Source organism: Oratosquilla oratoria, unplaced genomic scaffold (assembly GCF_046742065.1).
Source record: "Oratosquilla oratoria isolate Oo_2021 unplaced genomic scaffold, ASM4674206v1 SCAFFOLD129, whole genome shotgun sequence".
In the NCBI taxonomy this organism is placed as follows: domain Eukaryota; kingdom Metazoa; phylum Arthropoda; class Malacostraca; order Stomatopoda; family Squillidae; genus Oratosquilla; species Oratosquilla oratoria.
This window is the reverse complement of record NW_027467485.1, coordinates 239151-255367: the sequence shown is the minus strand read 5'-3', so window position 1 is coordinate 255367 and position 16217 is coordinate 239151. Positions and strand designations below refer to the sequence as shown.

At 40.1% G+C, this 16217-nt stretch overlaps 1 protein-coding gene across 11 annotated transcripts in view; it reads left to right on the top strand.

The window, feature by feature from the left end:
• The window catches only part of LOC143022627 (uncharacterized), a 179800-nt gene extending 164197 nt beyond the window's left edge, over positions 1 to 15603 (top strand). For 6 of the 11 annotated variants that reach the window (XM_076180937.1, XM_076180936.1, XM_076180935.1 and 3 more), the window contains one exon: positions 6381 to 7104. In XM_076180937.1, the coding sequence (XP_076037052.1) occupies positions 6408 to 7103 (696 nt within the window). In that variant the 5' untranslated portion in view covers positions 6381 to 6407 and the 3' untranslated portion in view covers position 7104. Of the gene's footprint in view, positions 1 to 6380; positions 7105 to 14109; positions 14238 to 14516 lie in introns of those variants that run through there. The other 5 variants (XR_012966107.1, XR_012966105.1, XR_012966104.1 and 2 more) reach the window with 2 other exon arrangements.
• Positions 15604 to 16217: the final 614 nt, after the last annotated feature.

The window sequence follows — 16217 nt, the reverse complement described above, 5'->3', positions numbered from 1 at the left end:
CACACACGCACTCAGACAGGAAACATATACATACATTCCCCAATGCACTACTATTCACTCGAACACACACGCAAACAATGCCCACACCCATTCCCATACAAGATTTGTTCCAACTGCGCATCCACAGAACACAGACAAGACAGATGCACCTGCGCTATAACAAAGTGCCTCCTCTGTCAAGGGGACCACCCAGCCGTAGCAATGAGGTGCCCCAAGAAGAAGGACAAAGGCAAAGAAATCACCAGACAGATAAACCAACAACCACACACCACCACACAAACTTATGCCACAGCCACACAACAAAAACCCGCCCTCCTCCCTACACCAACAAATATGACCACATCACTTCACCACATGACAACAATTAACACAGCCATCACAATAGCTACACTCATAGATACACAAGAACCAGGCACGTTCCAGAAAACACTCAATGCAGTATACCATGCCAACGGCCTCCCTACAGTAACAATCCCCCCACAAGCCATAAATACAAAACTACTAGCACAAGCACTTAGCAGCTACACCAAACCCATCATAACACCTACCACCATAACACCTACCAACATAACCACCACAGAACTAATGGAGACAACAGAACAAACACTGAAGAGACCCGCACCAAACACTGATGACACTAACCCCCCCACAAAAACGAGCACCAAACACTGATGACACTAACCCCCCAAAAAAACGAGCACCAAACCAAACAAACAGCCTGGGACTTCAACTTGTAACACCAGAAACAGAACAGATACCGTCAGACCCCACACACGACACCCTATAAACACTCATCACCAACCAGAGAATTAAAATAATATACACAGCACAACAACAAGAAAAGGACATAATTGAAAAAATAGCCACAGACAAAATAAACCTAACACACTACATCATTGCAAGAGTAAACAAAACCAAATTCAACAGACTCAAACAAGGACACTTCGACCTCCACGACAAGAATACAGAACACGAACACCACTGGACACACAACGCCGAATAAACATTTACAACACACTTCTACCTCAACACTATGGAACAAATACACATCATCCAACACAACATAATACAGTGGACATTCGACAGAAGAAACGATCTTTGTAACATGTACAACATAACAACACCAGACATCATACTTTTAAACTCGATAGGCACACCCGACAGACTAAAAATATACAATTACACAGTACACCGAAGAAACGACTATAATCAACCATATGCAGGCATAGCAATAGCCATCAAACACAACATTAAACACAAAATACTAGACGACTTTCAAGACGAAATATTAGCAGTGAAAATTGACACAAACCAAGGACCCATTATAATAGCAACTCTATACTTACCTCCCAGACGCCCCCTCCTCCCTATAGATGACATACTAAGACTAACAAGGAAAAGACTACCAGTACACATATTAGACATGAACGCCAAACATCACAGATTAGGACACAACAATGCGAACACCACAGGAAGACAGATAGCTCAGCTGATACAGAGAGGACACTTAACACACTTAGGGCCAGACTTCCCCACCTGCATCACACACAACGGACAAGGAACACCAGACATAATACTAACAGACATCATCACTTAAACTATAGTATCACACCAGGACAACTAACTACATCAGACCACATCCCAATACACTTAACACTGGCAACAAATCCAATAACATTACCTACACCAGAAAGATACATATTCCACAAAGCAGACTGGATAGGATTCAAGACCACACTCGACATAGAAAGAACCAAATATGACAAACAAAGACAAAGAACAACACGAAATAAACAATACATTGACGACAAACTCAACACATGGTACACTATGATACAACAAGCCATGGACAAACATATTCCCAAAACAAAACTTAAAACTCTACCACACCCAAGACAATCAGATACATTAAAACTTCTACAATGGCAATATCAACAACTACAAACACAAGCACACATTACCGGCACAAGGACACCACAAGCAAAACAAGCACAACGCGACATCAAAATCCAACTACTAGAAGAGAACAAACAACTATACGACGAACACTGGAACAACGAAATACGAAAGATAAACCTACAACACAATGATGCCAAATACTTCTGGACACAAATTAAACGACTAACAGGAACACCTACTAACACCACCCCTTACATCATACACAATAACCACAAGATACATAAAGACAAAGACCAAGAACACATATTCAGACAACACTGGAGAAACATATTTCGAATCACACCAGCAGAAAACGCAACATTTGACATGGAACACGAAAGAACAATCACAGCACAAGTACAAGAAATACAAGACGACATTACCCCTAACAGCTTAGCAGACATGAGACGACTTGACCCAGACAACACACTCACAAAACCCTTTGCACTAACTAACATCAAACACATAATAAAGAACTTTCAAGACAAGGCACCTGGACAATCACAAATAAACAAAATAACATTAACTAACATTCCAGACTCAACACTACAATTACAGAAATCTTCAATGAAACATTCAGCATGGGATACTTCCCCGACACATTCAAAACAGCTACACTAACATTCATACCCAAACACTGAAAAAAACTCACAGACATAAACAACTACAGACCAATATCACTACTAGAAGTCCCAGGTAAAATACTAGAAAAACTCCTATTACAAAGACTACTCAAACACTTACACAATAACAACCTACTAAACGAAAACCAACATGGATTTACAAGAGGACGAGGAACACACACAGCCATAGCCACACTATACGAAACAATAGCCATAAGCCAAAGACACAAACACGGATGTAACATAGTATCACGAGACATAACCAAAGCATTTGACAAAATATGGCACACAGGACTCAAATACAAAATACACCAAACACACCTCCCAGACATATTAACAAGAATACTTTGCAATTACATCGACAACAGACAAGCACAAATACGAATACATCATTATACAGGAAGACCCTTTAACATACACAGCGGAGTCCCCCAAGGAAGCATCCTTTCACCAACATTATTCAACCTCTACACACACGACACCCCCAACCCGACACACGGAGTCACACACGTACAATTTGCAGATGACCTAACACAGATAATAACATACCCAAACAAAAAAGGCAAAAACATGTTAGCACTAAAAACAAGCAGAACAATAAACAATAAACACACATGAACAACAATGGAAAATACAAACACAACAAAATTCCAACTATTAAACATAGCAACACATGTTAGCAAACAATGTTAGCACTAAAAACAAGCAGAACAATAAACAATAAACACATATGGACAACAATGGAAAATACAAACAAACAACAAAATTCCAACTACTAAACATATCAACACAGAAACCAGCAGAAATATGGATAGGAGACACACACATACACAAAGAAACATAAAAATACTAGGACTAACACTTGGAAACAGAGGTCTACAAACACACACAAACAACAGGAAACTACAAGCAGAAAAAACATTACAGACACTAAGACGACTCAGAAACCTAGACACCAAACTAATATTAAGACTATACAAAGTACTCGTACGTTCACAATTAGAATACATACCAATAACAACTATCACACTAAAACCAAGCCAACTTCAAAAACTACAATCAGTACAAAACAAAACACTTCGATTCGCCACACACTCCATACCCCCATACCTTAACACAATAGAAGAACTACACACACAACACAAACTTGAACCACTTAACACAAGACTCTACAGACTAGCTTACAGAACATGGAACAGACTCACAATCGCAAACCCAAAATTAGTACAAAACAGCGAAGACATAGACACAGAAGACGGACACGATCACAACTGGTAGCCTAGAGTGTCCTCCATCATAAACGGCCCCCCACCTGAACCAAAATACATATTTTAAACACAAACAACACAATAAAAACACAACACATATCACTACCTTTCATTGTTCTACTAACCCTACTAACCATTATTATTATTGTTGTTAATTAAAAAAGATGATAGCACGTGCGAGACCAATCGCACGTGATATCATCTAAAATCAATGAGTATGGCAAATAGGAGTCACTACCCTCCCCCAACATCGTATGTATAAATAAGTCAAATAAACTCACTAGCCGTCATCCCCAAGGGAAAAAAAAATCATACTCATTGAAATGAAAAAAAAAAAAGCATACGAAGTATAGGATTCAAGACCCCCCTCCCTCACCGTCACAACACATAAAGGAAGACTAGAATATACCCCTAGGAAATTCAAAAACCTATAAATAGGCGAGAATAGTCGTATCCTTTTTTATTATAAAAAAGTAATAATACAAAAACTAACAAATAACAGCCAACACAATCAAAAACAGCTCGAGAAGAAGAACATCTCGATCCTACAGAAGATGGACCAGCCTTTAACCGAAAAACACGTAGGCACTAGCTTCTCAACACAAACTTCAAATATAAGAAATAGTATCACGGTAGCAAGTGGGTCTGCCCCACATCTATTATAACTCCAACTTCCTTCCATTTCCTCCTTACCTCTTGCACACACACACCCCCCTCTCCTCTATCTTACCAATCCTATCTTCCTCCGCCGTTGACTCGACTGACTTGGGACTGGTCACGGTGACTTGCTACGCTCCGCTCCGCTGTACCTCCATCAAGAATTCCTCCCATCAACATCTCCCCATCACTCAACGCTGGCCCACATCCACAATTGCTTAACCGGCATAGGTAAATATAATATCGTGACACCACAACCTCCCCACCCCCCTTCTCTACCATCCTTTTTTTTCTTTTCTTTTTTAATCTCTTTTTCTTGCCGCCATCATTCCTCACATCATAACATCATAAAAACACTTACACTATGAGTGCTAAAGTCCGCCTACGGGCGGCTACAAGTACAAAACCCTCCTATGAAAAAACTTTAACAACACTATGCAAGATGGAAATCCCGGTAACTAGACTGACTGAAACGGCTGACGGCTACGTGGTATTTACCCTGAACGAAAAACACCTCCAACCCATTTTCAACCTGAAGAAGAACTCTCCCCTGAAAGAAGTTGGACTGGCTCCGGTCCTAACTCCGCAACATCTAGCTCAACGCTCCGTCTTCTGCCGCGGAATCCAGCCTTGGATTGGAGATCGTACGGCGGAAGAAATCCAGACCGAATTGACTCAAAAACACACCTTCATCACCACCGCCAACGTCACCAAGCTCGGCAACAGCAACAGAATCTTCAAGATCACGTTCGGAACTACGGAGGAAGCCGACGCGACCCTCTTTCAAGGGTTACGTCTATTCAACCTCGTAGTTCCCCCATGCAACATCAGACGTGAGGAATACGTAGCGGTGCACCAATGCTACCGCTGCTATTCCTACTCCCACAACTCAAGATCATGCACCAAGAAGACCTCGGTTTGCTCGAAGTGTGCTGAGGAAGGACACGATCATCGGAGCTGCCCAACAACGAACTTCAAGTGTATCAACTGCTCGGGCAATCACGTGGCCGTCGCCCACTCATGCCCCGAATGGAAGAAAGCCGCCAAATAATAGTCAATCTAGCTGATTTTTTTTGCTGAACCCCAAACAAATTGGTAACAAAGGTTTTTAACTTGGATATTGGGCATGAATAACCTCTCTCTCGGATGATTTTTTTTTTTTACCAAAATTAACCTTGCGGAATGGGGTCAACGGTGTCGAGAAAATTCGTAGAAAATGTGTCGAGAAAAATCGATGTCGGGGTTTTGGTATGTGACTTTTGTCCGCTAGTGGGTAACGTATACTATATATATATATATATATATATATATATATATATATATATATATATATATATATATATATATATATATATACATATATACATATATATACACATATATATAAATATATATATACATATATATATTTATATGTATATACATATATATATATATATATATAGTATACACACACACACACACACACACACATATTATATATATATATAGTATAAATTATATATATATATGTATATATATATGTATATATATATATATATATATATATATATATATACATATATAGTATACATATATGTGTATATATATATATATATATATATATATATATATATATACATAGTATACATATATAGTATACATATATATATATATATATATATACATATAGTATGCATGTATATATATATACATATAGTATACACACACATATATACATATATATATATATAATACCAAAATACTTCAAAAATACCAAATGTAGCAATGTGAAATTGGATAAAACCAACAGTTTTCATAAAGTTAAATATAATTATAACTTCTTATGCCTTATTTTTGTCTCTTTTGATGTATTACTGCAGGAGCTTATTATTCTGTGATATTCTAATTTCAGGTTGGCCAAAGTGAAGTACCGATAACTATGGATGCTGACAAGTGTGCTATTTGCAACAATGAACTGTCCAGTAATGAAGAAACATTCATCGTCAGCCAGAAGGGAATCGATTCCATTAACAGAGCTTCTGAACAACGTGGAGAGAAGATCATAATTCAGAGTGGTCAACGTCTTCACAAGAAATGCAGACAGCGTTGGATCAACCCCAAATACTTAGAAATTGACCGTAAAAACAGGTCCACCCATGATGAAATGCCATCCTGTGCAAACCGCTCTTTGTGTGTGTTTAACTTTAAGGAACATTGTCTTTTTTGTTGCTCTGGAGCAAAATCTGATAGAAAGGAAAGAGGTGTTGATGTTTCCCATGTAGAAACTATTGAGTTTAAGGACAGAGTGTTAAAAGTTTGTGAGAAAGTCCAAAACAATGATGGCTGGGCATCCACTGTTAAAGGTAGAATAGGTTATGTAGCTGACCTTGTTTCAGAAGAAGCACATTATCACAGAACATGTTTTGCAAACTTTGATTCCAATAAAAACATTCCTAAGGCATTCTCTTCTGCTGATTCTTCTGAGAAACAAAACCTTGGTAGACCAGAGGATTCAGAGAGAAAGCAGGCATTTCTGGAAGTTGCTAATTATTTGCAGCAAAATGACGAGGAGCAACTCACCATTGTCGATCTTGTTAAAAGAAATGGAGGAAATTCTCAAGGACACTGGCTTTGAACCATACAGTCTCTCATACATGAAATCTCGATTGCTAGAACATTCCAAAGACAAAATCATTGTGACTGAAATTAATGGGAAACATAATGTTACATTCTTAAGTACAGCAAAATGTATTCTCCATGAATTCTATGCACAGAGCCGCTCAACAGACAATTCAGAATCAGAGGCCATTAGAATCATAGAGACGGCAGCCAAGCTTATCAAGAATGACATTAAAGGTATCCAGACAAGTTAAGAATATTACCCGTCTAAGAATGATCTTGAACAGGATGCGATTCTTGAATATGTTCCTAAAACATTGTTGATCTTTCTCAGGAAGATGTTTGCAGGCGAAGACAATTTGAAACTTGCATCAGTTGGTCAAGCGATAATGCAGGCTGCTAGACCCAGAGTTCTCCTTGCACCTTTGCAGTTTGGTTTAGCAGTGGAAATGCATGACCAATTTGGATCGAGGCTCTTAATTGACACTGAATAAGCATGGCTTCTCTTCATCTTACTCAGAACTCCAGAAATTTGAAAGAAGTGCTGCTCTTGTTCATGGCGCTGAAACTGTCTCCCCTGTTGAAACTGAATTTGTGCAGTTCGTAGCTGATGATGTGGACCATAACGTAAGGAGTATTGATGGATTCAACACATTCCACGGTATGGGCATCATAGCATCTTTTACGCCCGGGAAAGTTAAAGCAAAACCAGTTCCAAGGATTCAGGTCCTTTCAGAAGATATAATAAGGGTTGGAAGGATCAACATCAAGTACCTAGATTCACAGCACACCAACAAACCACCAGTGACATTTAAAGAGCTCCGGGCCAAGAAAGTTGTCGATTCCACTGCTAATGTTGACATCCTTTGGGAGGTTTCACTAATTTTACATCCGTCCAGACCCACATGGTCAGGCCTTATGCAGTCAGTGCACAAAGGAACATATCCTGGGAAATCAGCCACAGTTTTTTTGTCAATGATCGACATGGACCCTGGTAACCCAACCTGTGTGTACTCAACGTTATGTTACATTAGTGATTTAGCCAGGAAAAACAACATTACACCAATTCTAACATTCGATCAGCCACTTTGGTACAAAGCAATGATGATAGTCGAGTCACAGCCTAGTTCCAGTCTCCTGAAATCATTTGTCTTGCGACTTGGTGGGCTCCATACACAGATGAGCTTGCTGGGGTCAATTGGTCATTTGATGGCAGGTTCTGGATTGCAAGAACTTTTTGAACTTGTGTATGCTGAAAACACAGTCAAGCACATGCTAAGTGGCAAAGCAATTGTAAGAGCCATTCGTGCTCACTTCTTAGTTGATGCTGCTCTCAGAGCTATTTTGTTAGCGAAAGCCTATGATTTGCCAGTTTCACATGTCACTGAGGATGATCAACCCAACACTGATGCAGAAGAGTCATTTCCTCAAAATGAAGACCTGAAGGAAGCTCAGGGGCTATTGAAAGGTCTCCTTGATGGGACTGAGACATTGGATAATGTTCTGTCATCAGAGTCTGTGACCAGGATTGCCCAGAGAATCAACCATGTGAAGGATGCGATGGTTGACCAGCGAACAGCAAAATTGTGGATTCAATACCTTGATATGGTGAAGATCCTGCAATTGTTTATCAAGGCAGAGCGCACCGGGAACTGGGAATTGCACCTTGACGCTGTAAGGAAAATGCTGCCAATATTTGCTGCAGCAGGACACATCCTATATGCAAAGTCGGTCTAATTGTACTTGCAGCAAATGGAGGGGCTACCAAAAAGCCATCCTGAAGTGTACCAGAAATTTTCTGAAGGATTCCATGTGATTAGACGGAGTGATCGCTACTGGACTGGCTTGTCGACGGATCTGGTTATTGAGCAGGTGCTAATGAGAGGCATGAAGACGTCTGGAGGTCTTACTCATGGCAGAGGAATGGACGAAATTCAACGATTGGTTTGGATGCTATCACTGCCAGAATGCGCTGAAATCAAGTTTACAATGCAAGAACTAGCAGGCATTCGTTATGGCACTAGTGACCAGCACCAGGAGGCTACTTCAGCAAGAAAAGAGCCAGATGTGAGGGATACATGGAAGCTCCTTGCGTTTCTCCAGACATAGGACCCTTTCACGGAAGATCCGTCCATTCACAGCATTTCAAGTGGAGTAACTGGAGACAAAAAGGTGAAAGTGGACAGAGCGAACTCCATAGGAGAGGCAATCATAGCTTCAATGGTTGGAGAAAATGTCCACGAGTACACTTTTAAAGAAAGGATCAGGCAATTACACTTGGGTCAAAAGTTTCGCTCAGCAAAGATGAAGCAGTTGAGACTGATCCACAACTCCTATTCCAGAGACTGTGTGTGCTATCTACCTCAACTCAGCATCAGCAAGAACATTTCCAGTATAAGCTTTGTGGTTACCCACCTGCACTTTTTTATTCTTTCGGACTACCGCGAGAGGCAAAAAAAACGGCTTTGGCAGACGCAATATGGAAACTGACTTCCCCTGTACAATCAGGTCCACAGTCTTCAGATCCACAGTATCTCTTAGATGGTGGAGCACTACTTCAATGCCTCCCATGGCAAAAAGGTCACACATTTGATGAGATCTGTGCCCAATACCGCAGATATGTCACAACTAGATATGGAAAAGCATGCATTGTCTTTGATGGGTATGAAAGTGGTCCATCCATTAAAGACGCGACTCACCGACGCCGAGCAGGGGGGTCTGTTGGTGTTAATGTGTCACTGACCCCTTTAATGGTGTTCAAATTAAAAAAGGATGTTTTCCTAGCTAATCAAGAAAACAAACAATTGTTCATCAAATTGCTGGGAAAGAGTTTGGAGGAAGCAGGTTGTAAAGTAGTCCATGCATCTGGAGACGCTGACGTATTGATTGTGAAGACTGCTCTAGAACTGGCACAGACAGGAGAAACCATTTCGATAGCAGATGACACTGACCTATTGGTCCTTCTATGTTATCATGCCAATAGAGATGATGGTTACAACATCTACTTCACGCCACAACCAAAGGCTAGTGCAAAAACTGTGAAAGTCTGGAACATCAAAGAGATGAGGAAATCTTTGGGAGATGTGGTCTGTTCCAACATTCTTTTCATCCATGCACTACTGGGTTGTGATTCTACATCCAGTGTTCATGGAATTGTGAAGGCAGCATCCCTTCGAAAGGTGATGAAGAATAGAAACTTCCTCAAACTGACAGAAGTGTTTGGCAAGGATAGCAGTGCAGAAGAGGTTATTGAAGCTGGGGAGAAGGCTTTAGTGTGCCTGTACAATGGTAATGATGGGGAAAACATCAATCATCTCCGACTGAGGTGCTTTAAGGAAAAGGTTGCAAAAAGCTCAAAGTGTGTTGAGGCCAAATCATTGCCACCAACAAGAGCAGCTACGAAATTCCACAGCCTTCGAGTTTACTTCCAAATTCAGGAATGGAGAGGTAGAAACCAGCTAAAACTTGATGAGTGGGGATGGAAACTTTCAGATGGTAAATTGCAACCAATCAAGACTGACTTGCCAGCTGGCCCTGTAAATTTGTTGGCTATAATTAGGTGTAACTGTACTTCAGGGTGTACTACAGCAAGATGCAGTTGCAGGAAACATGGCATTCACTGTTCAAACTTGTGTGGTAATTGCAAAGGCCTCCACTGCACCAACTCACCACAGCCAGATCTTGATGATGATGAAGTTACCTTTGACTAGTTCTTGACAAGAAATGTTCTTTGGTCCGTTCATGAACTTGTTCTGTGGTGATTATGCAAGAGCCTTGCATTCGACCAACTGACCATTCCTTTATTGTAAATTGTACTTATTTTGTACCTATTTTTTAATGAAATGTCAGGAATTAATGTGAAAATTGTTGCCTTGAAAAAGGCTACTTGGTCTGTTTTTGTACCTTTTATATTCATATTTGTATAAGAAATAAAAAAAAGCATGAAAACAATGGCAGGGGCTAGTCATTTTCTGGTGTTAGTTTATTATTAAGCATATAGCTACTTATCATTACAATTTAAATCACCAAGAAAATGTCAAGCTGGCTTGGGGTGGGCCCTGTGTGGGTTTTCATGCATTTTTTTTTTTTTTCTCCTAATTTAATAAAGGTTTTTTGTCAGGATTTTTTTTTTGTCAGTAATTGTCAGGAATAATGGACATACTTGTCAGGAAATGTCAGGAATTTTATGTCTCGAAATTTTAATATTGTTAAGTTGGATTTTAAAGATGGCGGCCGTTGGCCCCCTTCCCGCAAGGTTAATTTTGGTAAACTTTTTTTTTTTTTTTTTTTATCTGAAAGAGAGGTTATTCATGCCCAATATGCAAGTTAAAAACCTTTGTTAGCAATTTGTTTGAGGTTCAGCCACATTTTGACTGGACTATCAGTGGATGCGCAGTTGGAGCAGGCCATGTATGGGAATAGGTGTGGGCAGTGTTTGCGTACGTGCTCAAGTGAGTAGCAGTTGGGACATTGTGGGATGTATGCGTATGTTTCCTGTTTGAGTGTATGTGTGGGGAATGATTGTGAGAACATTTTCAGTCCATTGAGGAGGCAGTCTTTCACCATTTGTGTGGATTCAAATTTTACCTTAGCTGTTCTGGTGCGTGGAAGTGTGATGACTTGTGTAACGTGTGTGTTTGTGTTTAGTCTTTCTATTTCTTATTTGATTTCCTCGGGTGTGTGTTCTGTGACGTAAGGGTCTACTTGTGTTATGACGAGTGTTCTGTTGGCATTGAGTTCAGGGGGGGCGGATCTTGAATGTCGTATCCGTTGGAGGAAAAGGTCTTTGTTTTGTTTTGACATAGTGTTTCTGTGGTTGTGTCGTCTGTGATCAGTAAGTATGCGTTCTGTTGTGGTATAAGTTTGTGTATGTAAATATCCTGTTTGGCTAGAGTGTCCCAAAGTTCCTTAGTGCGTAATTGTTTGTTACCGGTGGGACGTAAGTCCTGGATCCTAACTCGTCTTTGTGTCCTAGTGATTGTGTTGGTGTTATGCATGATGGGCAAAGGGGGTAGTGACTGTAGAGCGATATACTGATTATACTGACTTGATGCGCGAGCGTATACAGGGGGCGGGTCTTGACGCGGGAGGTCGTGGGGGTCTGCTACTATCTCTGGCGATATTGGCCAAGCACTGCACATTCTATGCTGGTTGTATACTAGTGGTACGATACCGGGAAGGCTTTCCCCCCTCTTCTGCAGAGCCAAGTTTTAAGACCTCAGGGGCAATGGTGGTCGTACAGAAGAGTTACTGGGGGACGTGTCATCTGGCAGAACGATTTCTCAAGGGAAACGAGAATTATCTCGGGAATTTCTTCTAGGCAAAACGAAGCGTGAGCAGATATGTTGCTGTTACGGCGGTTGCTCAGTGAATACCCTGCGACTTGCTAGGTAAGATCACCCGCTTGCGCGGGATCGGTTTTCGTGGGAGGGGAAGAATGTCTGTAAGAAAATGAAAAGATAGTAGTGTATAAAAGAGGGCTATTGCCACCGGGCAATTAAGCGAGCGATTAGGGGCTGTTGGTGGTCGTGGCTCGGGAGAAATGGACAGGGAACTCGGACGGCGGCGCCGACGCCGGAATTAGAATCACCAAAAGTTCAGAAAATGGTAGGAGGCGTAGTAGTAGAGAGAGGTGGAAAAACGGAAAAATCTTTAGTGGGAGGTAAACTGAAATGAGGAGATGTAGTGTAAGAGAAATTTGGAAAGGAAGCGGATTTTAGGCGAAGAAAAAGTAAGTGTAGATGTTTGTGCGTGGGTCGTGGCTATGTTCGTGAGAGGTGTGTGTATGTATCTTACGGGAAGTGAGTAGAGTTCACTTCCCGCGTATAGAGCGCGTTCCTGTTTAGCCCCAGGTAAGGCCTGAGCTGTTCCTGCTTTTCCCCAGGTTGGGTTTGAGAGTCAGTAGAGTCGATCCAGTGGCGGTGCGAGGGGGGGCAGGCGGGCGGGTGTTGTATTATCTTTCTTATTTCAAGCACAACTCTGAAAGCAGAGAATTACGTGACTGGGAATTGTGTGTAAATGTCAGAAGGGTAAACCCAAGGTAAAACGAATACTATAAGGTACGCTAGCGGGGGTGTGAGGGAGAGCCAGAAAACCTCTCCACTGCGCAGGTAGATGATGACGTCAACGGAAATATCGAGACCAGGGTTCCGCGGGTCGAGAACTGTCAGTCACTCACACACCAGTGTGTGGAACGAAGCAGACAAATAACATATAAAAATGCCAACAGTTTGTATAGTGCAGAAGTGCAATGCCGTTAGACTGAAAGGTGATAAAAATATACATTTCTTTTCACTACCCAAAGTTAAAGAACTTTGAAAGAAATGGATTGAATTATGTGGCACACACAATACTAGGTCATCTGGATATGTATGCAGCCATCATTTTTAAAGTAATGTCTTTCAAAGAAACTTGAAATATGAGTTGCTTGGTTTGCCAGTGCCCCCAAGTCAAATTAAGTTCAAGAAATGAGCAGTGCCTACACTTGGACTACCCACATTAACAAGTAAGTTAGTTCCTTTACTGTGTAACAAGTAAACTATCATGGGGGGGGGGGTGCTGTTTTGTAGGGTCCAGGCCTAATTAATTGGTGCTATTTTTTGTTAATGGGTAGAATGCCATCATGAATTGATTTATTTAAAGAGTTAGTTATAAAGGTAAATTGGTAGTCCGTAGTTTATATAAGGCATACATGTATGTTCGGCCTCTATATTTAGATTATTGTATACAGGCTTGGTCACCACATTATAGTCAGGATGTAAACATGTTAGAAGCAGTTCAGAGGAGAGCAACTAGGATGATACAAGCATTGAGGCATCCAGAGTAGGATAGGTTAAAAGAGTTAAATACTGTATGTTTTCATTTGAGAGGAGATGTCTAAGAGGTGATATGATAGTTATATACACAGAATGTTTTCAGATAGTGACTATTTAGATGTAAGTAGCTTCTTTACACTACAACATGTCTGGTTTTCTATATGTATATATAGCAAAAATAATACAATTGGGTAATATATATTACAGCTTGTGAGACAGTCATTGAGGTTCACCCAGAGCCACACCCTCCACAGGAAGAACACCTACAGTACAAGAGCATCACATCCAAGATGCTTTGACTTCACACACCGTTGGACCTTCAAGTTAACTTATGAGTAAGTAGTAAGCCCTCACATTGCTTGTGTAAACAAATCTTCCTCAATTTAAATAATAATGTAGTAATACACTTGAAGACATGAGTGTTTGGATGGGTATGAGATGATGTGGTGAAGGATGTGTGTGGGAAACAGAGTAGCATGTGTGAAAAGAAAACAATGGTGAAGAATAGTTGATTTTGTGCATATATTTAAAAAGAGTCAAAACATGTAATAGTAAATACACAAGTCTGTTTTTTTTTTTTAGAAAATATTAATTAAATATCTTGAACATTACAGCCCCACCTGAAGAAGTTGGTGAAGTGTATCCAAGGCCACTCCTCCCACAGGAAGAATACCACTATCAAGAAACATGTACATCACCTGAACCCAAAAATAAGAAGATACTGCAGTTCATTAAACGCATGTCATTCTACAACAAAGATCTTCACAAAAGACTGAGAAAAGTTACCAGAGAGAGAAATCAGTATTGTGAAGAAATAAAAAAGTATCAGGAAATTATTAATACATTAAGGAATGAATTGGATAATGCCACAGTTGAATGTCAGGAAAATGTTTCAAAAGCACTATCTAAAACATTTACAGAAAATCAAACCCAGTATTTTGTATCAAATTAGCACATACTCAAGTGGGAGGAGGAAGACCTTAGCAAAGCACTTACTTTACGAACCTTAAGCCCTAAGGCATACCGTTTCCTTAGGAAACACTGGAAATTTCCACTGCCACCTCCTGCCACTATCAGTAAATGGGTATCAAAAGTTGTAGTGGAACCCGGAATTTTGTGTGATATCATCCAACTTTTAGCTTACCATGCTCCAACAATGTGTGAATATGAGCGAATATGTGTTTTATCTTTTGATGAGTCTGCAGTTGCTCAAGCTTGGTCATATGACACTAGAAATGACAATATATATGAACCAAAACAAAGTGTGCAGTGTGCAATGCTTAGAGGGTTATTGAAGCCGTGGAAACAGCTGGTGTTTTACAATTTTGATTGTGATATGACAAAGAACATCTTAGATAACATTATTCATGAAGTTGAAGCAGCAGGATTCATCGTTGTAGCAATTGTCAGTGACCTAGGGCCAAAGAATTTAGCTTTGTGGAAACAGTTGAACATTAATGTAAATAACAGTTCTTTCCTAAACCCATTTGAATGTAATCGCCCAGTGTTCGTATTTGCTGACGTTCCCCACCTTATCAAACTTATCAGGAATAATCTATTAGACCATGGATTCACTCTGGATGGACATTTAGAGCCAACGGTGACAAACAGCAGTACTAGAGTTAATGATAAGTATATATGACCTAAAAACAATTCATCGTTTGTCATACAAATATATTGATGTACAGGGAGCTAAAAGTATGAACATTCTTTTAGTTGTCCAACTACTATCACAGAGTACAGCAAAATCTATTCAGTACTTTGGGAGGAAAGGTCTTCTAAAGAGCAAGGACTGGAAGGATACAATTAATTTCATAAGTTTAGTTGATGCATGGTTTGATGTGTTTAATGGAGATAAAAGGTCTAGGGCTAGTTTTGGCATGTATTTGGAAAGTCAAACACATGTTCTAAACAACATGTTACAAACTGTAAGGAATATGAAAGTTGGCGGTAAACACAGCCTGTATCCATTTCAGAAAGGAGTAATTGTATCCTCTCAGTCTTTATTGGGACTATGAATTCTTAAAGAATAAGTTTGGTGTCACCTATATAACATACAGATAAAATCAGGACTGCCTAGAACACATTTAGTTACTTAAGACAAATGGGAGCTTGTTATCAACACCCCTCTCCACTTCAGGTGAAATACAGAATAAGATTGTTTCTTCTTGGTAGAAACTATGAATTGGTAGGGAGGAACTACAATATCACAAAAGTAACTCGAGATAATTCCCTGTCTGAGGGGCCACTTCCTGTGACAGAACATTGTGACTCTGATAGTGACACACCTGATATTGACATTCTTGAGTCGGAAT